General features: G+C 37.9%; 1 protein-coding gene across 1 annotated transcript in view; it reads left to right on the top strand.

Annotated features, from left to right (window-relative positions):
- egfra (epidermal growth factor receptor a (erythroblastic leukemia viral (v-erb-b) oncogene homolog, avian)) overlaps positions 1–23,845 on the top strand; it is a 52,954-nt gene that overhangs the window by 23,883 nt on the left and 5,226 nt on the right. The window contains exons 2-23 of the mRNA XM_057333510.1: positions 12,064–12,215; positions 12,431–12,617; positions 12,765–12,899; positions 12,980–13,048; positions 13,520–13,638; positions 14,109–14,250; positions 15,000–15,116; positions 15,440–15,566; positions 15,856–15,929; positions 16,124–16,214; positions 17,230–17,429; positions 17,571–17,703; positions 18,229–18,319; positions 18,542–18,699; positions 18,813–18,854; positions 19,646–19,787; positions 20,230–20,352; positions 20,620–20,718; positions 21,899–22,084; positions 22,901–23,056; positions 23,172–23,247; positions 23,571–23,717. Coding sequence (XP_057189493.1) covers positions 12,064–12,215; positions 12,431–12,617; positions 12,765–12,899; positions 12,980–13,048; positions 13,520–13,638; positions 14,109–14,250; positions 15,000–15,116; positions 15,440–15,566; positions 15,856–15,929; positions 16,124–16,214; positions 17,230–17,429; positions 17,571–17,703; positions 18,229–18,319; positions 18,542–18,699; positions 18,813–18,854; positions 19,646–19,787; positions 20,230–20,352; positions 20,620–20,718; positions 21,899–22,084; positions 22,901–23,056; positions 23,172–23,247; positions 23,571–23,717 — 2,766 coding nt within the window. The remainder of the gene's footprint in view (positions 1–12,063; positions 12,216–12,430; positions 12,618–12,764; positions 12,900–12,979; positions 13,049–13,519; positions 13,639–14,108; positions 14,251–14,999; positions 15,117–15,439; positions 15,567–15,855; positions 15,930–16,123; positions 16,215–17,229; positions 17,430–17,570; positions 17,704–18,228; positions 18,320–18,541; positions 18,700–18,812; positions 18,855–19,645; positions 19,788–20,229; positions 20,353–20,619; positions 20,719–21,898; positions 22,085–22,900; positions 23,057–23,171; positions 23,248–23,570; positions 23,718–23,845) is intronic.

Raw genomic sequence — 23,845 nt, 5'->3', positions numbered from 1 at the left:
AATACGAAAAAACGCATATGAAAATTTCGGACTGTATGTGCAAAGACCTTAAGACATGTACTGTATATGTCAATATAAGACGTCTGTAAGATGTTTATGATTTAGAACGTATGTAAAACTGCCTTTTCTAAGACATTTATCAGATGTTTTTACATAGCAGATGTTTTCCAGATCTCCAGCTCTTACAGACGTACCTGTTCTATCTGGGAATCATTATCATACTTATTGATCATTTTCGCTAGTGGACTGTTAACCCATGTGACCAGATGATTCATTTGAGGAACTTAAGAATCAAATCAGTTACACTGGTTTTGTAAACTGAATCAACCACTTTTAAGCATCCCTATTTCTAATGAGTTCAAGGCAGTTTAAAGGAGAGTTTGAGCAATTTGATTTTTAGTGAATAATTGAATGTCTTGAATGTACTTGAATGTCTGTTTTTACAGTTTTAAGGTATAATATGGCTTCAGAGGACTTGGAATAAAGTGAATAAATACTGCAGGCCCATGTAAGTCTCATGAGCCACTATTATGATTCTTTTATAGTTCTTTTTGTCACCCCAGAAGCCCAGTTCTCATTTACTTTCATTATATTAAAAGAGTTGCCAGGATATATGTGTTTAATGAAAGAATGAAAGTCATGCAGGTCTGGAATGATATGAGGGTGAGTAAACGTTTGAGTAAATTTAGATTTTTTTGTGAACTATTCTCATTTTACACCCAGTAAGACCCACATACTCGTGTGTATCAGAGGAAGAAGCTTTACAGTGGGTGTAATAAAATCAACACAGTGTTACTTTCTGGTAGTAAAGCCAATAATGCAGTTCAAGTACGCCGAGTGAAATAAAACCCAGGACTTTTCTGTGGGTGTTCAGCATCTGGCATGATCCGAACACGTGTCTTTCTTCCCAGTTCTCTTAAACTCACCCTTTCCAGTCCTCCCTCCCTCCCTGGAGGACACAAGCATCTGGGTTTGGAGTAACACAGTGACCGACCCCATTCAAGGAACTTCCTGAAATATCAGAAAGGCCAATTTTTTTCTTTTTCTCTGTTTCATTGCCATCACTTTTTTTAGTAGTAGCGGTGGTGGTGTGCGTGTATGTGTGCTGATGGTTGTTCATCATTCCATCATCTTCCTGCGGGCTCCTCAGGTCCCTAATCTGCAACACCCCCACATCTCCACAGTTTTAATCTTTATCCCACTTATTCATTGTTGCCACTCCCATTTAGAATGCAGAATTGAGCTTCAAAGAGACAGATTACATTAGTTTCATCTCCATCCTGAGAATCCTTATTGTGTTTTGATTCTATCTTTGTTTACATTGCGACATATGTTATGGAGTACACCTCCTCTGACGAATCTTAAACAATTCACTCCTAGCAGGAGAGGGAAGCGTGGGCTTAATGCACAGGAAGACCTCAGGAAGTGCTTTATTTTCCTCATTAAACCTGATAGAGGTCCTGTGAGGTTTAAACGGCTCTGTTTCCAAAGCCTAAAACTTCAGATCCAAGGCGATGATATATCAAAATTATATCTGCCTTTTTTCGTGGGAGACAGAAACATATGTTCTTTATTGCAATTCATCTACAATGGGGATTAAACACACTTCAACGAAAATTGTACCTTTTATGTTTCCACCGGATAGTACCATCAAAGGTTACATGCACAACACCAGTGACAAATGTATTTGGTCCCCTTATCTACCCATAAAGGCGTTATGTTATGTTACAACAAGTGTTTTGAGGTTAATGTCACAAAATACTGAAGGGACAACATAGCAAAAAATTTGACAGTATGCAATGCAGTAATGTGCGTATTACTCTAAGTGTAACCCTCAGGGTCACATGCAATGAAATGAAAGCAATAATCACCAAAATGTATCTTAATATGTTTATAACTGATTTGGATATATGGTTTTATGCAACACCGAAAAGGTCAGTGTTTTCTCCAGGGATTGAATAATGACTAATATAATTACATACGAAAATTGGTTAGCAATGCTATTTCCTCGTAATCGTGGATTCATGTTACGTAACTCATTTAAAAAAGATTTGAACAGCTAATTTCATTCCAGGTAATGATACTGTATTTTGTGGTGGAAAATTATTTAATACATTTATGTTGACTTACAGTAAAATGCGGCCTAGTTGCTTGGGTCAGTTTTCATTCAACTGTTACATTTGGATCTTGGTGTAAACAAAGTGTCTTAAAGTGGCAGTTCACCCAAAAATAAAAAAACTTCTGTGCAGTGACAGTCCCCATTCACTTCTATTGTATAGACACAAAACCTGTGCAAGTTGTTTGGTTACCAATATTCTCCAAAATATCTTCTTTAGTGTTCTGCAGAAGAAAGTCATACAGGTTTGAAACGACAAGAGTGTGAGTAAATGATGATAACATTTTCATTTTTGGGTGTATTATCCCTTTAAAGAGACAGTTCACTGCTGTCCTGGTCAAAAATAAAACCTAAAATCTTAAAGTGCCATCTTAGCACAGCTATTCTTGTTTTAATTTGTGTGTATGTTGCTGTTAATTTTGTAAGTATTTAAATGAATAACACGGATACATAACATACATAGTTTCCTTTGGTAAGACTAAACCTTTCCAAAGAATTTTGTAGTTATAGCCTAAAGAATTACGATCAGCTCACACCCTCTTCTTGAAAAGACATTAAATGGCTTAACCTTCCGCATATTGCAACTATTCATTTGACTAAGGATCTTCTTGGGGTTACCATGCTCACTTGTGCATGCGAACGCTTAACACGCTTATGACCAATTTTCAGTACACCGGCAGCTAGGGGCATGAAGCAACACTTACATGGTTACATCATTTACTGTATGGAGAAAAACTGTACACTCAGTGGAGTTGAGCCAACCTGATCTGGCCACACCTTACCATTGTCGTCATGGCACTGAGCCAGACGGAAATGAGCCAATAAGCCTTTATTGATGAAACACGTCGAGGTGACGTTAAACACTTAGTTAATAATTTCTTCATCACAGGGTACACAAGAAAAACAGTACAACCTGTATTATTGGACGATGTCTGTAATGTGTAGTTTGAGCAACATCCAGTGGCATCACACATTGCTTTGACACGGGAGGGCTTGCCTCCTTCGGCCAAAGTCATCTGCTGATACCCTTCATACTGATCAGGAAATGAGTAACTCTGTATCGGCTGTCCAAGATAACAGCGCTAAGGCACTATTTATGCATTTATCTTGTCCGCCGCGTGGGTGATGGGTTGATGGCTTTACTCTGAGCTATCTCGCTGTGTTATTGCTTTAAGAGCGCTGCAGACGACAGAGAACAAGGAACCTATTTTCTTACCCTCGTTTTTTCCTTCTCGGCTGTTCCTAATAAGCGCTCTTCAGACATCTTGCCCTTCAGCCAGATTGCTCTAATTGTTGGGCAACAGGGAGAATATAGGTCAAAACACCCTCTGTGTAAAACACTGCCACTATATAGGGCTTGAAATTACATTAACAGGTGATGTTTAATTTGCTGGCTCTAGGATATGAGGTACATTCACAAAATATTGTATCTGTTCTTTTAATAAAGACTTGGAATGGAACAAGTCTGAGACTTACAGACAGTTAGGTATGTCTCACCTTGTCTTTCTGTCTTGAGGCAGAAAGGTGTGATCGCATCTCATGGATGATTAAAGTAAATGACTAACTGAGAGCACTAAAATGACAAAACCTGACTACAGGTTCGATAAACATGTTCCGCAAGTAAATAAATAAACCGTAGTTTCAGTTTTGAAATGTGTAACTCGCTTACTCGGTTTAAAGGTAAAACACTTATCTATTTCTGACCATAACCATTTTGTTAGTGTTACCTAATGTGATATGTTCTTTTATATTTTATATTACATTCAATAATGTTGTAGATGAAAAAACTGTCAATTTAGATGTTTTCACGTTTTGTCTGGAAGAATCAGGAAAACATCTTTCATTCATTATTTTGTAGTTTTTCTATTTAATTCCTTCTAACATGATGGGATTTGAGACTTCTGTTGATCAGGAAAAGGGTTGTTTACAGGTTTTCTTTCAAGAACAGACACGTTAAAGAATGTGACCTAACAACCCCGCAACAGCCAGTATCCTCAGTGAAAACCCCTCCTGTTGCATGTCAACACCTCAACACGCGCTACAATGCCATAGTTTGTCCTGTGCACAGGTTTCTTTAGTTCTGTTGTGTACCATTACCATTGCACCACTGATAGAAAAAAAAGAAAAACATAACTCGAGCTGGCTCCTCTAAATCATGTCAACACACGTTTATCTCGAAAGTGGAGTATAGCTTATCCACCCACACTGCAACATTACAAACAACTTTGACCGATTGAATTGTTAGTTATTATAGTTTTGATTTTAGCTTTATTGATATTTTAAATTAGCTTTTATTTTTATATTTTTATTTTTAGTGTTAATTTTAGTTCAAGTTTTAGCAATTTTGGTATATGCTTTTATCATTTTATAATTTATTGGTTTATTTTTAATGTTGCTATTTAAGATTAATTAATTTAATTTTTGTTTTATTTTAGTTTTTGTTTATTATCATTAGAATTTTACTGCTTTAAACTTACTTCAGTTTATTTTTGAGGCAACACTTCAATTTTGCCTTTAGTTAAGTTTTTCCAATAATTTTTAGGTCAATATTTTATTTGATTTCAATGAACAGGAACATTTTCAAAGTTTTAATTTTAGTAAACTAAAACCTTGGTTTGACCTCTCAGTTATCTGAGCCTATTAAAGATCTAGTTTGCCACCCACATGACAAGCCTTTCTGCCACTGACATTGCACCATCATGTAACTTGTGTGACTAACTGTACATAGTGCAGGGATTCATGACTGGCTTCCCGGTGGGGTTCATGGCTGGTGAGGCACTTACTCCTTCAGAGTAAGATTTACAAGTATATGAGCCCAAAATAGTAGCTTATTCACTATTAAATTGCCAGCATGCACATTGAATACTGTTTATGTTTTATATCTCACCAGCATACTTTACACGCACGCACGCACGCACACACACACACACACACACACACACACACACACACACACACACACACACACACACACACACACACACACACANCACCAACAGCTGACCATGACAGACGAAAAAATTTAAATAAATATACAAATCTAAAAAACATGTATTTTTGGTGATCATCAAATGTGTCTAACACGTTTGCACAGCATTGAATGTCCAGTGTGTTTTGAGAGGCTGGGAAAAAACCACACACCCAGACACACACACACACACACACACACACACACACACACACACACACACACACACACACACACACATGTCTGGTTTACTATCTCCGTGGGGACAGTCCATAGGCGTAATGATTTTTATACTGTACAAACTGTATATTCTATCCCCTATCCCTAACCCTACCCTAAACCTAAAGATCATAGAACACTTTTTGCATTATTAGATTTAAAAAAAATATTGTTCTGTACAATTTATTAGCTTTTTTTGCCCGTGACACGAGTCCCCATGTGTTGGTGTGCGTTCAGGTTTAGGTCCCCACCGGGATATACAAACATGAACATACGCACACGCACGCACGCACACACACACATACACGGGTAAGGTAATTATTTGGCTAAGAAAGAACGTTAAATTTATAGCTGCGAGAGAGTGCATTTGCTCTGCACCCTTCATGTGTTCTAAATTTGTTGCACGTTGCAACTTCACAATTAATTTCATAATCATACATTACGATACAAATGAAAGAGTGGTGTACAATTTTTTTTTTTAATATTTAGTTTAAAAGCTTTTCGTTTTGATGTTTTAATCATTTTAATACAGACAGTATGTCCAACAAAAGGATAACAGGAAAAACTAAAGAAATTTCTATTTAAGGTCAAAATTTACTGTTACTACTATTTAATGTTTTTTTTGGTCTGGTCCTGTTTTTTGTCTACAATTGAAAACCGTTTATGGTCTTACCTTTATTTATAAACGAAGTCCATGCGCCTATCCTTCTTCATGAAAATCTCAGTCACTTTGTTGTAATAGTCATCCTGACTGTTTGGCTCATATCTGCCCCCTTCAGTTGCGGCACGGTAACTGTCTGCCTCACCTTGTGCCTTTTCACTGCGGTTTTACTACTCCCATAGTAGGAAAAATTACTTTATCATTTTTTTTTGTTCTGTTGAACACAAAAAAATACATTTTGAAGAATGTAGAACAGCAAACAGTTCTGGGGCACTTTTGACCACCATTGTTTTTTTCCTACTATGGTAGTCAATGGGTGTTGAGATCTGTTTGGTTATAATCATTCTTCCAAATATCCTTCTCTGTGTTCATCAGTACAAAGAAATTTATACAGATTTGGAACAACTTGAAGGTGAGTAAATGATGACAGAATTTTCATTTTTGGGTGAAGTATCCCTTTCATCCTGGTCCTCATGACCCCCCGCTCTGCATATTTTGTATGCTTCTCTTACTGCTTCAGAGGTTTGTTCAATTCACCCGTAAGAGCCCTGCGAAGTGGACATAAAGGGCATTGAAGTGCACAAAGCGTCACTGCTACGCAATCTCATGATTGCGGTTAAAGGGGTCATATGGCGCGAATACGTGTTTTTCTGTGTCTTTGGTGTGTTAGAAGTTGCCCATGCATGTATTAGACACGTAAAATTGCAAAAATGTAAGTGTCGGAACAAAAGATGCATTCTATCTAAAAGCGAATGCTCACCCAGACCTGCCTGAAACGCCTCGTGTAACCACACCCCCACAAATCTACGTCAGTTCGTAGTATGATTTGACTAAGACCGTCCCAAAATGTATAAGCAAATAAGGTGGGCACCCTGTCAGTAAAATTGCTTTGGAACCTGATGTTCCAAGCGTCCGCACACCCCATCCGTGTTTTTTGAGACTGCGCGGATGAAACACGTACAACAGCGCATGCACGAAAAAATATTGAATTGGCCGAGTCCAATCAGTGACGTACTGGGCATGTGTCGAACTCGTCTATCCGCGCTTATCTACGATTGAGCAGGGCTCCAGACTGCGACCAGTTTTCGAGACATCGCGTGCATTTTTGTCAAGTACTCGCGCATGTGCGACCTGCAAATTTAGAATGTGTAAAGACGAGTAGAACACGAGCCCGCTACCAGTGCAGGCTGTGTGTGAAAGTCAACTGCGCGGGTCACTCGCGTCTCTGATGTTTGCCGTCGCGGATGCGCACAATCCAGGTCGTTATTGACAAGTTACATACACACAACGTGAGCGCATTACCGCGAGTTGCTCTTTGCTGTGAAGGATTTTTTGAGCCTGAGGACGAACGATTTGATATATGAGACGTTTGAAACGAAACGAACGGCAGAGGAGTTCAGGAAACGTAATTTATCTGTGGATTACTTGAGACAGCGCTGGATCATTTCAAATCCGTTCACAGCAAAAATAAACGACAAGCGAATGCTCTTGTTAAGTTTTATTTGATGTTATATTTACATGTGTTGTGTGAACATGAGGAAACGTGTCCTTAATACATAATAAAATCATCGTAAGAACATAATAACACAAGACTTTTCATTTAACATTGTAAAGAATTAAATATATACTTTTTGAGAAGCACAATTTCTGTTGGTTCAAATGAATTCAGATTACAGTCTCTCTAATTAGCACCAATCAATAACAAAGCTTCTCTGTAGACTCTGCCTCTTTTTAAATAAGCAGAACCAAATCTGATCATCAAGTAACTTATTTGTCAGTGTCAGTAATACAGTTATTTTGGAGGAAAATGTGAATAATTGCATTGCATTCTGATTTAAGGTGTGCCCCTTAATTTTTTGCTTGCGCTGCTAAAATTTTCAGTCAGGGGCTACAGTGCTCCTAGTAAAACGAGTTAGTCTGGAGCCCTGTTGAGTATGCTCAAGAAGCTGTGCGGATGCGTTTGTGCGCGAGACGGACGCGGAAAGTCAAGTATACCGTTGGCTTAAGACTGTTTATGTTTGCTGAAACTGTGAAATGTGCTGTATAATATAGGTGTATCATTTTAGTAATAGAAAAATTGAAATGGCCATATACATATACATAATGGCCCCCTCATTTACAGACAGGCCCCCTCAAAAATAAAATTCAACAAACTAAAATTTTCAGTTACATTCATTTAATAAAAAGACATCCAAAGCTATTTACAAATGAGAGAGCATTTGAAATTTTTTCTAGGCTGAGCAATATGCTAATTGTTTTATTTTCTTTGATTCATCTGATTGGATACACAAAAACTTAACAGCCCTGTAACCCATTTTGGCTTACCTGTTGATAACCACTGGAGTAATTAATTGTCAATGTTTAATTTTTATTCAGGAGCACATCAATGTTGATTCATCATTTTGTCACTTTGGGTTCATCAGAGTCATCTTTGTCCCGTCTAACATTTTGAAGTGCTAATTTCCTTAAGATCAGTGGGAATTTCCTCCCTCATTTTCAACTAATCAAGTTATTTCTTACTTCAGTCCCAGTTGAACTGATGGGGCTGTATTTCATTACACAATAACTTCATTATGACATACACAATAATGAAATGATTTGCTATTTGACAGTCTGATGCATCTATAAGTGGAAGCTGCCAAGACATTTCCCTCATTGGGGATATCTTATGACGCACTATAGGAGTTGTTGATGGCTTTCATTTTGTCACTAATCACTGACACCTTGCAGTGACTCATAAAAAGCTGTTTGCCTTAGTGTGTGTGTGTCAATTCAAGTCAACTTTATTTATATAGCGCTTTTTACAATTTTCATTGTTACAAAGCAGCTGTACATGAAATATATTGACTATAAGCAAAACATTTAAAATTATACAAGTAAAAACAAAAAAAGGTGAAAACACAGGAGACAGACACACCCACATACAAAACACTCCACACACACAATATGCACACGTACTAACACACATAGACACACACACACGGACGCACAGACACACACTCACAGACATGCACACACACGTACAGTGAAAAGCACACATTTGTGTGTGTGTATCTGTATCTGACTTGTGGACAGTTAATACTGTATATTGTGGTTGTTGATATTGATTAATTATTGATTATATTGATAAATATTATAATTATTGATAAATATGGATTAATTGCATCCTGCTACTAAAATACCAATGTTAGTTTCATCAGTGCTGGATGATTTTGTAATGAGTCTAATGACAAGTGTTTTTAAAGCTCTCAATGGTCAAGCCCCATCTTATCTTGCAGATATTCTTACTCCTCTTTCTTCTTCCAGATATTTAAGATCTTCTGACAGGGCTTTTTTAGTTGTCCCGCACAGGGGCGATTCTAGGTTTTCAATATTAGGGGGGCTCAGCCTCCCTGATATATCTAAATATAAATAAACATACTGTAAATATATATATATATATATATATATATATATATATATAGCCACACTCTAAGCACCACATACTGTATAAATAATTAAAGAAAGAATATGCAGAAAAGCATAAAGACAAGTTATTGTTATTCAAATGAATATCACATTAATGGTCAATCTGCAACATTTATAATTCAAAGTGACAACAACAGCCACAAATCCATATAATAAATGTCACAATCAACTGCTGAATCATTATTTAGTAGGAATAACTTGATATGTTTCCCTGCCATTCATTCTGATTAGCACGAGCGCTGTCACTCCTGTGCACGACTGCGTGTTCATCTGTTACATCCACAATATGTTTTAAATTAATAATACAAATACTGAAGCGTCTGAAAAATGACAAAGAGCTTCTAGGTACACTTTTGTTTCCTCGGAACTCAGAACAATGAATAACACAGCCGCACCAGGCTGAACTACAGTAACGTAACTCTATCTGCCCGTCGACGTCTTTCCGGGGCTGTCAAAACTATCGTCAACTCTTTATAATTTAGGTGCAGAAAAATCAAACAGCACATCATCATGAATGACACATTTCTGTGCGCTACAATATCATCATGATCGTTTTCTAAAGTATGCCGTCATTGGTGTGAAGTGATGCTTTCATTTTGCTGCAGGTAAACAACTAACGTTAGTTAACGAGGGGTGAACGCAGACAAAACTTTTTTACAGTGGATGGGAAAGGGTCTTGTATCGCTCCCACATCATATTAAGCTGGATTTATAACAAAGAATAGCACAAATGCAGATGTCATGTTAATGCACACACCTTGTAACGTTACTCTGCTTATGACGTTCACTCCAATGTGCTGCTGTGAACTGAAGAATGCGCTAAATAACGCAGCCTATCGCCGTTTTCATAATAAGAGTTTTAAAGGGGACTATAAAGCGATCTCGAGTTCTTGTACAGATTACATTATTACTCACAATATTTTAGGGGGGCTAAGCTAGAACTTTAGGGGGGCTTAAGCTCCCCTAAAAAGGGCTCATGTTTAAAAACAAAAGGTGATAGGGCTTTCTCAGTTGCAGCCCCCGTCTTTGGAATCAACTGCCACCCGACATCCGCCTTGCACGTTCTATTTTAACTTTTAATACAAGGTTGAAAACATATCTTTATTCTCAGGCTTTTAATTGATAAATGTGCTATATAAATACATTTTACTTACTTACTTACTCGCTGGTTGCATACGGGGCACAAAACAATAGAAAACATTATTAGCTTTTGTTGTTTTCATTCCTTATTCATTATACTAAGAGTTTTAACAAAAAGGCAGTTTTATATTCGGAATCACAGTGTCATGCCTCATCATGTCATGTATTTCTTGGTCTAGTGGCAGAATCATGACAGAGCCTCATGTTTAGTGTAGAGAGAGACATGTCATGCACTCTCTCTGGTCTCGTCTTTGTCCCCGGCCCCTCGTTTTCTCATTGTTGATTGTTAATTATTTCATGTCCCAGAGCTGGTCCCTCTTGATTTGAGCCCTTATTTAATGCCCCTGTGTTTTCTGTGTTGGGCTGGATCATTTTGCCTTGGTTGTCCCTTGTCACCCTCCAGGTTGGTATTGCTGTGTTATCTAATTTAGTTAGTTGTAGTTTATGTCTAGTGTTGTATTTAGTCTTGTCTAGTTTAGTGTAGTTAGTCTATGTTCCTGTTTACCCTTCATGTTAATACCCTTGTTCTGTTATTTTACCCCCGCGTGGGTTTTGTCTTTATTATTAAAAGTCTTATGTTAACCCCTTACCCGCTGTCTGCGCCTGGGTCCTCTGTCCTTGCTCCCCCGTTTCGTGACACACAGTGTCTCCACTGCAATGTATTCTTTCAGAGTCAAACCAGAGTAAATAGTTTTTCCCAGACATGTGTACTGTGATCAGACAGTTTAAGCAGCTTTCTGCCACACGCACTATTTATCTTGGCCCACCACTGAGTCTTTCCGTTGCCGCTCACAGCACTTAAAACAAACGCCCACCCACACTAAACTCTGACTAATTCATTAGCTCCAAAATCACCTACATTTCTCAGGATGGCTTTATGCTCTACCAATACTATTTTAAGTATTATTATCATGAAATGATTGTAATTTTGTTGTTTTAATAAGTATACTGAAATTGTCTGGTTAAATCCAAATAAAGTATTTTGTTTCACTGAAAATGACATATGCATCATTCATATTTGTATGGGCTATATTGTATTGATGAACAAATAACTGCCATCAAGACCTCTAGAGAAACAGATGTTTTATATAAGTGTTAAAAAAACAATTATTGAAGAGATAACATTTATATGTTTTGAAAATATTCAAAATTATTTTAATTTAGAGTCAATTTTTAATAAAGTAATGTGAAATGGTGAAATATATAAAAAACACTTTTTATAATATTTAGGTTAAAATACTTAAGTTTAACTTAAGTTAAAATTGGCTTCACAAGTCATTTGAACTTGCATTAAACTGACCTAAAAATCTAGTTATATTATTGATTTGTTTTTTGCAGTGTGTACAGTATATTCCTAGCAGCACTTCTACTTCCTCTATTTATGTACATTATATTTTAGCTTCTGATTGTTTTATCTTTAAATATTGTACACTTTCATGAAGGTCTCAGGTTGCACCTGGATTTAATCTCTCTTTTTTCTGTGTTATTTTAGTTTGTCAGGGAGCCAACAACAAACTGGCTCTGCTTGGAACAGTGGATGATCATTATCAGATTCTAGTGAAGATGTACAGCAACTGCACAGTGGTTCTGGAAAACCTGGAGGTTACGTACATGACAGAGAAACATGACTTGTCTTTCCTCAGGGTATGACTGTTGCTCAACATTATAAACACTTGGGTTGAACAGGTTGAATTACAGAAAATCTTGCTGTTTTACTGTATTGAAATGCACAACAACTTTTAACCCCAGTATTGTTTTACTCTTAGATGTTCACACTAAAGCAGATTTTTCAACAATATGTAATGTATTTACAGTGTTATGCAATGTTTAATAGTATTTTGTGTTTTTTTAATTCGTAGAGTATTCAAGAAGTTGGTGGCTATGTTCTAATAGCTGTCAACACAGCTCCCAGCATCCCTCTTGAGAACCTGCGCATTATCCGTGGCCACACCCTTTATGATGACAAATCCGCACTGGCCGTCCTATTAAACTCCAACAGCAGCAGTGGACAAGGCGTGAACCAGTTGTCACTGACAAGCTTAACTGGTATGTGCTTGTATAAAACATGTTACTAACAGACCTGTCCCATGTGTACAAGAATATATCATATATATTCTGTGTATTGAATTGTACATATTTTGCCTATCAGTTTGAATACACACATTTAATAAACAATGTTTTTTCATCTTTTAGAAATACTGAAGGGTGGAGTCAAATTTGCCAGTAACAATCATTTATGTAACGTGGAGACCATCCAGTGGACTGACATTCTCAACATGAAAAGTCATCCTAACATTGAACAGCCAGCACCTAGTTATGATAAACGCTGTATGTCACTATGTTTATATTAATCAGTGCTAATTAAACCAATTACCATTACTAAGAATGTGGTATCTCACTTACCACAGGTAAGAAGTGTGACCTGAGTTGTTACAATGGCTCCTGTTGGGCTCCAGGACCTCAAAACTGTCAAACAAGTAAGTGCTACAAAACTGGCCCTGAAAGATTGAAAGCATTTAAGCTTTTTAAAAACTTATTAAAACAGCAAAATCAACCAAACAGACTGAAGACCTATTTATAGAATTTCATCACTTGGCATTTTTATCCCAGGGTCATTTTTGTGTTAATGTAATGCTGGGTTCACTGACATTAAAACCTCTGCAAGCCTATTAAAATTTCAATGTAAAATATTTAACCCTTGAGACAGCATAGTGTGAAATGCCTCTACATTTCAGTATAAAGAATTTCTTCTTTAAAGACAAGTGTTTTTTTCAAATATTCAAATATTCCCCTTTATTACACCCCTTAACTGCTATTGAATATTGCTAATGAATAATAATATTGAATTGTTTCACTGTTCAAAGGCGTCTGTTGTTGCTGTACTCCTGCCAGCTGTAGCAAACCATGGTGCGTTTAGTATTTCTGAAGTTCTTCCTCTCTCTGTTTAGTGACTAGGGTGATCTGCGCAGAACAATGTTCTGGAAGATGTAAGGGACCCAAACCCATTGACTGTTGTAATGAGCATTGTGCAGCGGGCTGCACCGGACCCAAACCAACCGACTGTCTGGTGAGAACCACACACATATGTCAAGTAACACTATCACAATCAGTGAGTAAATTGTTTTGTACACCACATTTGAAATTCTTCATGTGTTCTTCCTAAATTACAATTTAATTTGCATTGAAGAATTCAATTCGATTGTAATTTAAAAGCCTTCTCAATGCAATGCTCAATTACACACAACCCTGTTCAGTGGCTGTCCACTTTCCAAAATAACAAAGGACTTTTTCTGAATATTTCTCAATTTCATTTTCATTTTGCAAGAAGTAATCAACTCTGTTTGTGTAAACTATTCCTTTAAATAACACCAAACCACTGTACAGGATATAAAGCATGTCTACAATATTACAGGGAAACATTCATAGCCAATGGCATACACAGCTACAGTAAATCTAACCTCAAGGGCAATGAAAATGCTTTCTCTATCGGACTAGTGCACTCATGGGAAATTTTGTTTGTGTGCTTATGTGCTACAGGCTTGTAAAGACTTTCAGGATGATGGAACATGCAAGGACGCATGTCCACGGCTCATGCTGTACGACCCCAACACACATCAGCTCGCTCCCAACCCTGACGGGAAGTACAGCTTTGGAGCAACGTGTGTCAAGAAATGTCCACGTAAGGCTGACCATAATACCTGAAATCAGACCTTATTATTTTAAGATTATTCGATTATTTTCGATTATTCGATTATTATGTTAGATATTAACTGCACAGTCTACATTTCTACCATAACTCATGGTCGAATTCTAAATATAGATGTGTCTTGTAAATTATACCGAAAGTTTTTAGGTCTACCTTCTGGAATATCTTCATTTTGAAGATTAATATTTTAAAGGAATATTTCACCCCAAAATGAAGATTCTGTCATCATTTACTCATCCTCCTGTCATTTCAGACCTGTATGACTTTCTATCTTCTACAGAACACAGAAGAAGATATTTTAAAGAATGTTTAACTGAACAACAGTGGCAACAACCCATTGACTTTGGTTTTGTGTCTATAGTAGTGAATTGGGACCACCGTTGTTCGGTTACCAACATTCTTCAAAATATATATCTTCTGTTGTGTTCTGCAGAAAAAAGTCATACCAGTTTGAAATGACAAGAGGATGAATACATGATGATTTTTATTTTTGGTTGAACTGTCACTTTAAGAGAACAGGGTTAAAATGTAAATCCACCTCAAGAAGAATCATGAGACTGCAACCCATTGCTCAATTCTGGATTCTAAGTAACATCTCAGAAACTATACAGGGACCAAGACAAGAAAATGTGCCTTAAGCATCAGTTGTCTCCGATTGTGTTGGGCTTGTTAGTTGAGGTTAGTGACTCTAGATTGACTGTTCCTGTACGCTTACTTCTCAGACAATTATGTGGTGACTGACCACGGGGCCTGTGTAAGAACATGTAGCCCTGGCACCTCTGAGGTGGATGAGGGTGGAGTTCGGAAATGTAAGAGGTGTGATGGCCTCTGTCCAAAAGGTAAAGTTGAGAATGTTTGTAGGGTATACATTAAAAACGTAATAATTTTGTTACCAAACATTTTATGCAGCATTTTAAATCTTTCTTTGTGAATTGGACAAACACATCTGTGCCTTGCAAAGGTAATTCAATAGGCTTAACCAAATATAAAAATTTGGCAGTGTATATTTGTGATGGTAAAGTTTTCTAAATATTTTTGTTTACTAAATTTGTAAAAACTACTTTTGAAACTTTCATAACACCTGTACTGTAACATGGGCTTTAGAGGTAATTGTTTAACTACGAATGAAGTTGCAGTTAATTTTTAATTTGTGTTCATGTAGAGTGTGATGGGTTGGGAATGGGGCCCCTGAACCATGTCCTGTCAATCAATGCCAGCAACATCGACTCCTTTGAGAACTGCACAAAAATCAACGGAGGTGTTGCAATACTCACCACGACTTTTAAAGGGTGAGAAGCAGTAGCTACAGTAACACGTCTGAGCCCCCTGACTGTATTTTGCTATGTTAATGATAAGAATGAAGCTATTGTACAATACTTTACTGTTTTTTTTCTCCAAGTTCTTTTTCAGAACTGCGTTGACAACGACTACATTTTTTCTTAACAGTTATTTAAATGGCTTTTGGTTTCTTCTTCCAAACTGAACCAAATCTTTCACCATCTGTTTCAAGTGATCCTGACTGTGGTGAAATTTAGGACTCTTGATTTGTCATTTAATAATTTCTTCATTTTATTGCAGTGACCAACATACTAAAACTCCAGAAATGGACCCAGCCAAGCTCAACGTATTTGAAACTGTTAAAGAAATCACTGGTGAGAAAATTGTGGTTTTTAACAAAACTTAATGGTCAACAGTTTGTAGCACGCTGTGCTTTTCAGAGCAGTTTTTAAGAGGCAAAAAAGTTCTGCAGATCACCAATTTGTAATTTAATAAAGTGGATCACGAGAAGAATTGTAGCTTCACTATCCACAAACTTAAACTTATTTGACTTTCTTCCAACTCAAAGGCTACCTGATGGTTCAAACGTGGCCGAAGAACATGTCGTCCCTCAGCCCCTTTGAAAACCTGGAGATCATCCGTGGACGAATGAAACAGCAGTAAGCACACAGTCTATAAAGAATTATTGAACAGTGGTAGGGCTGCAAGAGAATTTATCGCACTACCACCAAATCCTATTGTAATCGAGCTGGCTGCGATATGCAATGTGTGGATATACCCTTACAGAAAAGACACATGAATTTCACATGTTTTCTACATGTTTTTCGCATGTGATCACATGTATACAACATGTGTTTAACATGTGCAAAAAACACGTGTGATCACATGTGAAATGTGTGTTTTTGGAACATTTTGGTGTGAATTCCCACGTGAAACCCATGGGATAACATGTAAAAACCCATGGGATGACATGTGCAACATGTGGTGACGTGAAGAACATGTGATCACATGTGGAGACATGTCGCATATGTTATCCCATGGGTTTCACGTGGGAATTCACACCAAAATGTTCCAAAAACACACATTTCACATGTGTTTTTTGCACATGTGAATTTCGTGTGTCTTTTCTGTAAGGGTATTTTTTAATGCGTCGATATTTTTTAATGCGTAGCTTGTTCATGAAGCACGGCTCTGGGATCAGCAGGAAATGCTGCTCGATCTAAAAGCAGTGCGATTTTGAGTCGCTTATAATGTGCATTTGAAAACCAACACCCGTCAAACATGATCATTATAAATATACTTTATTATCATAAAAATACCTGATGAGGCTTGAGTAACAGTGATAAAAAGATGTCCATAGGCATTTCCTAGATTCTAGAACGTGTTATGGTCTTCTTCTGCAGTGCGTATTTGGAGTTTCCACACGAGAGCGCCCTCTGGCTTTCGGATGCAGCAGCATTTTCCCGTACTTCACTCAAAAGCTGTGTATAAATCACGTGATATTTATCGTCGGTTTATCGTGACAGCCCTACTCACCTGTCAGTCTTCCTCACCTGTCAGTCTTCCTCAGTGATAAAACATGTTTTCTGGTTTTGACCCATTATACATTAAGAGCTCACTTACTTGAGTCTGTCTTGTCTCTTCCTAACCCCACACCCCCTTCTGCTCCCTCAGAGGTACATTTAGCTTTGCTGTCACCAGAACCTCCATTACACACCTGGGCCTGCGGTCTCTGAGGGAGATCAGTGATGGTGATGTGGCCATCTCTCAGAACGAACGTCTCTGCTACACCAGCTCTGACCACTGGAAACGTCTCTTTAAGTCCTCATCTCAGACCGTCAAAATGTCCTCAAATGCTGATGCTGCCTCCTGTGGTAAGTAAAATACCTAGCTAAACTCCTTACAAGTGTTGGAGAGTCATTTCTTTGAAACACTTTTCTCATTAGGTTGATTTAAAACCGTGTCAGGCCGTGCCTTGTCATTGTGTTGACATTATATCGAAATGTGTGTTATAGCAAATCAGAACAGCACATGTGATGAGATGTGCACAGCTGATGGCTGCTGGGGTCCCGGACCCACTATGTGCTTTGACTGTAAACATCACAACCGTAAAAGCTGTTGTGTGGCCTCCTGTAACCTGTTTGCTGGGTGAGTGAGCTGGATTATGTATCCTAAATCGTACATGTCATACTGTGGTCAAACATTTTTGTGTAATGGCCATGTGTCGTCCTTGACTTCCAGATTTCCAGATGCAAATTAAAAATGGGCCATCAAGTTTTCAGTAAACAATACAGTGACAGAAGTGATTAATCCTGAAACCACAATAATTGTGTGATTCTTTCCAACTGAAAAATATTTTTCTTTGCATAAGGGTTCACTCCAGTGTTCCCAAAAGGTGCTTCATTTTAAAATTCGTGACTGGTGATGTCATCATTTTTGGCAGTACCCTGCATTCTGCCTATTTAAATAGTGTAAAATAATATTTAACAGCATTTAAATAGCATAGATGTGTACATCCACCCTGCTACCTGCCAACGTAATAATTTTGTAACAGCTAACACACTTCATCTCCACTTTTGCAATGAGATATGTGCTTTTATTGTAGTGATTATTTGGTTATATGTCACTGATGATATAGACTACATTAACTAACATGCTTCTCTGTCTCTACAGTGAGCCACGAGAATATGAGGTGAATAAGACATGCATTGAGTGTGATCCTGAGTGTCTTCTTATGAATGAAACCCTGACCTGCGCCGGCCCTGTAAGTCTCAAAGCCTGCTTAGCATCATGCTCAGCTAGATAACAGAAAACGCTGCTTATTCTACTTAAAGTGTTCTGACGTCTTCCAAGAACATACCGTATATATCCCAATAGTGTCCTAGGGATCACAGTTCAATTCACATCAGTTTAAAAATGAGAAAATGCTATTATATAATGCTACTTAACCCAGAATAAATGTTATTTAATTGCTTTTTTTGTCCAGGGACCTGACAAATGTCGAGTGTGTGCGAACTATAAAGATGGACCGCACTGCGTACCACGCTGCCCGCAAGGCGTACCGGGAGAGAAAGACTTACTCATTTGGAAATATGCTGACAAGATGCGAGTGTGCCAGCTCTGTCACGAGAACTGCACCCAAGGGTGAGGAAGACATTTTAGCACAATGGAGTTGTCATTTACTGTGTACAATTTACATACTGTATATAATTTAAACACTGTGTAGTATATTGATGGATTTGTGCACTGCTTTGCAGATGTACTGGGCCTGATCTGAAAGACTGCAAAGACTTTAAAAGGTAAAAAGTGATTTATTGCCATAATACTTTATGGGATATGGTGTATATTGGACAAAACAATTAGTATAGCTGTATACATGATCAAAGCTTCTGTAGGTACAGTAAAAAAGAGGATGTACAGTATATTTTGGCAATATTTGGGTATTTTTGTCATGTTTTCCAAGGAATATATAAATAGAAGGAATTACCAATAGAAGAAGCCCTTACAGAAGAGACACATGAATTTCACATGTTTTTCGCATGTGATCACATGTATACAACATGTGTTTAACATGTGCAAAAAAACATGTGAAATGTGTGTTTTTGGAACATTTTGGTCTGAATTCCATGTGAATTCCCATGTGAAACACATAGGATAACATGTAAAAACCCATGGGATGACATGTGCAACATGTGGTGACATGTGAAGAACATGTGATCACATTTGGAGACATGTCACACGTTATCCCATGGGTTTTTACATGTTATCCCATGGGTTTCACGTGGGAATTCACATGGAATTCAGACCAAAATGTTGCAAAAACACACATTTTACATGTGATTACATGTGTTTTTTGCACATGTGAATTTCGTGTGTCTTTTCTGTAAGGGAGAGGTGCACCTCTCATTCTAAAGGGAAAAAGCTTTAACTTTATTAGTATCTCAGTGTATTCCAATAAAATATTGCAGAGGCAAAATTGTCATGTTGAAAAATATGAAGTACACAAGAAACTCAATTCTATATGTATTATTTGAAAACAAGTCTTATTTTCTTAGCTTTAGTTCACTCGGTAGTGTGCATGTATCTGTAGTTCGGGATTGTCCATGATCGCCGCTGGTGTGGTTGGAGGTCTGCTGGCTTTTGTTATCCTGGCTCTTGGAGTGGCTGTAGTAATGCGCAGACGCCACATCAAGAGGAAGAGAACCTTACGCCGACTTCTTCAAGAAAGAGAGGTCAGACTACAAGACACCTACGGTATCTTGGCTAGCAATGCAAAGATCCTGCTTAAAATGCACATACAACTCTAAGTAAGCCATTGGTTGGCTGACATTTCTGTATAGTAAAGACCAAAATGTCCAAAACAAAAAAATCAGCCCAACATACTTTGGCAACCAATGGCATGGGTTTGTGGTTGAACTATATGTTTGTCTGACCCAAGAACTGTTCAAACGACATCATCATTTTTGTTACTCATACACACTTCAGCCTTACGGCAAGTATGATACCGTATGACGTCAACGTGGTAAAGACGGTTTACAGTTGTAGTGTCTAGTATAAACTGTGAGGGAAATCAGTCATTGCTGTGATCCGTGTCAGCCTGCGCTCATTCAAGGACAGGATGTGTGTTTGAGTACGGAGGAGTGATTTCCTGAGACAGTGTATTTGTGTCTTCAGCTCGTGGAGCCTCTGACCCCCAGCGGAGAAGCCCCCAATCAGGCCCTGCTGCGCATCCTCAAAGAGACCGAGTTTAAGAAGATCAAAGTGCTTGGCTCAGGAGCTTTTGGTACTGTGTATAAGGTGAATATCCTCTCGCTTGGGATGCGTATGTAAATACATACAGAAACACTGGCTTTTCCTGTTTCACCTTTTGATCTATTCTCAATTTTCGCAGAACCGCATACTTAATTGTCACCGTGTTGATCGCCAAGAAGTATCATTACAATAAACATTACCCTTTAATCTCAATGTCCCTTTATGTTAAGATGATCCAGCTAGTCAGGGTGACCCACTATTCATCCGCTCATGGCGTGAGATGTCAAGACAAATATGTGTCTCTTCCTGCAGGGTCTGTGGGTTCCAGAGGGGGAGAACGTGAAGATCCCTGTAGCTATTAAGGTCTTGCGAGAGGCCACGTCTCCTAAAGCAAACAAAGAGATCCTGGATGTGAGTACTAGAATCTGTTGAGCTCTGACTCGCGATGTTATTCAGGGTTTAGGCCATGGTCAATACAGCAGAGACTTAAAACCTGGCTTTTTTCTTTAGCAGTTTTAACAACTGTAAGACCTAGAACCAGATGTGTCTATCCTTGACAAATTTTCTTGGCAGTTTTTTTCAGTATTGTAACTATTTATAAGCCTGGATTGTACATTAGCGGCTTGAACTGGTTAACAATTGCTTGACGGTGAGGTTTGTAATTTCATCAAACAGAATCGCAGACATATTAAACTCTACAGCGTTAGCTATTGCTTGACCAAACGGATGATCCGACCCCAAACTCGCACTATTGGTTGAGCCAATGTTGCTATATCAGGTCGCCCAGACAAACACAGAAATGTTTTGATAGCATCCCAGAGCTACTTTGTTTGGTGGAGTCAAGCTAGGAATGTCTCACTTATAGTTGTCTCTGCTTATTAGGCTTGGAAAGAAGAAATATTTTAACCTAAATATAGATGCAGACAGTAAAGTTGAAGTTTTTGAAATGATTAGTGCATATCAGGCATTCGTCTCTAGTGACCAGCACGGTTTCTGTAGTCTGTACTACATACTGTGTACTGTAACTTTGAGTTAAAATGTAATCAGAGTCCCACTGGATGTAATGTGGATTTGATATAAAACAGAAAGCTTAAGCGTGGTCTAGAAATTCCAGATTCTTTTATCTGCCTAAAGGCAAAAGGGTCATCTGTTCTGAACACAAAGAATGTTATTTCCTCTGATATTCTCTTTGATTGTGAGGATGTGGTTGAACAGTCCGTTTCTCAAGGTCACTTTGAAGATAACTAATCTGCAGTATGTAAACATGCAACTTCTTAAACATAAGTATGCAGAAATCAAATCTAACAAAGATCTGCACAGTCTTGTGAATATTAAAGAGTCAATTACATTAAAGTTTAGTTAGAAATAGATGCCAGTCCCTCCCTCATTTTTTAAAAGGAGAAGGTTGTTGTTGCTGGCTTTTGAATCACCCAGGGGTTTGATTATTATGTTCCGCTTTCAGTACTTTTCTTTTGAATTCCAGGCTTCTGTCTCAGCAGATATTTTCGAATGTGTTTGAAGCACCCAGTTTGTTAGTTTTACCCTAGTAAGGACTGTAAGAGTTTGGCAATGATGTTGACCTCTTCTGTAGGAAGCCTATGTGATGGCCAGTGTCGATCACCCTCACGTGTGTCGGTTGCTCGGCATCTGTCTGACCTCCACTGTTCAGCTCATCACCCAGTTGATGCCGTACGGCTGCTTGCTCAACTACGTAAGAGAAAACAAGGACAACATCGGCTCGCAACACCTGCTCAACTGGTGTGTGCAGATTGCTAAGGTAACATACTTTTCTTTTAGTTTTTGAATTGAATCGCATCCTTCTGTTTATCACATGGTTCAGTGATGATGAACAATGATGGTTTCATTCAATTAAAATTATGTCATATTTACTCACTTTTATGTGGTTTCAGATCCGTATGCTGTAATTGTAAATTTGGAAAAATGTCATAAATTCCAATTGAGAAATGATGCATGGTCAGATTTATAATACAGGCAGGATTAGACATTTTGTAAGTGGATTGATATACCTGCTGTAACTAGGTTTCTCACTGGTAATATGAAACAAAAAAAAAACATTAAATCACAGAGGAAATGCTTACCACAAAATAAACATTCACAGCTATTTTTAATATACAGTCATACTGTAAATTCTGATGTGCAGATCTATAGCTGTGAAGATTCTTTCATAGAAAGGTCTTTCTTGGGTTTTATTGCTGATGGAATAACATTTGTATTTAAAAAGTACGACTACAATTTGTAGCAACATGGTGTGAATTAACATTCTGAGATTTTAATTTGCTTATTCGTGCACCACAACAAACTTTCTTCAAAGAGTTTTGCTGATTTCTCATTTAGTCACTTTTTACCATGACAACGACAGTCCTTATTTCTTCCTAATGGCCCATGCCTTGTTTTGCCTTATCACTGCACTTCTTAAATGAGACTCAACTGATAGCTATGTTACATATGCTGCATTCAGTTTCCCAAAATTTGACTTTTGGACATATTAACTTACTATGATTGAGTATTCATACTTTTGTTGCTTTATGTCATGCTTACTGAACTCTTTTAAATGTCTCTCTTGGTGTATTAGGGAATGAGCTATTTAGAAGAGCGCCATCTTGTGCATAGGGACCTGGCAGCCCGTAATGTTCTGGTGAAGACCCCTCAGCACGTGAAGATCACTGATTTTGGCCTGGCCAAGCTGTTAAGTGCTGATGAGAAGGAATATCACGCAGATGGTGGGAAGGTCTGTTGTTGTTTTCTTTGGTTTGTAAAGGTTGATCTTAATGAAGTACTTCTTGGTTTTACTATATAAGTATAGATTATAGATGTTTTACGAGTTTATGTCTATTTACCTTCAGGTGCCAATAAAATGGATGGCGCTTGAATCTATCCTACACAGGACATATACCCACCAGAGCGACGTCTGGAGCTTCGGTAAAGGATGCATTTTGGATCAGTGCATGTAATCATTGTAGTCATTGAAGTCAACATAAAATGACTTCAATTACTTCTTTTTAACGTTTCACTTCGGTAAAATGGCATATTTTTGATATTTAACTGTAAGAGGTGTGAAACGTTAGCATTAATGTACATACCAGAACAAAGGCAGGCGGTCGGACATGGGTTCTTTGGTATTAAATGCACCAGTGAATTGTGCACATTAAGACCAGAAAAGTGCATGAAGAAAGTAAATGGGGTCAACTCTGGTTTCATGTTTGCTCAGTTGAAGAAGCATTGTCTGACACTCTGCTGTATAGGTGTGACAGTCTGGGAGCTGATGACTTTTGGAACGAAGCCCTACGATGGAATTCCTGCTAGTGAGATTGCAGAAGTGCTTGAGAAAGGAGAACGACTTCCACAGCCCCCTATCTGCACCATTGATGTCTACATGATCATGGTCAAATGTAGGAGTGAAACTCTCTTATACACATATACACACATGCTGTTCAATGAAAGTGGCTTGTGTAGCCCTTTCATCAATAATCACCTTCACGCATGAAACCAGTTAAATGACTGTAAAATTGTTGCATTA

This window comes from Triplophysa rosa, linkage group LG5 (genome assembly GCF_024868665.1).
Source record: "Triplophysa rosa linkage group LG5, Trosa_1v2, whole genome shotgun sequence".
NCBI classification, from domain to species: Eukaryota; Metazoa; Chordata; class Actinopteri; order Cypriniformes; family Nemacheilidae; genus Triplophysa; species Triplophysa rosa.
Note: the sequence above shows the minus strand (reverse complement) of the source record. Positions and strands in the feature narration are given on the sequence as shown.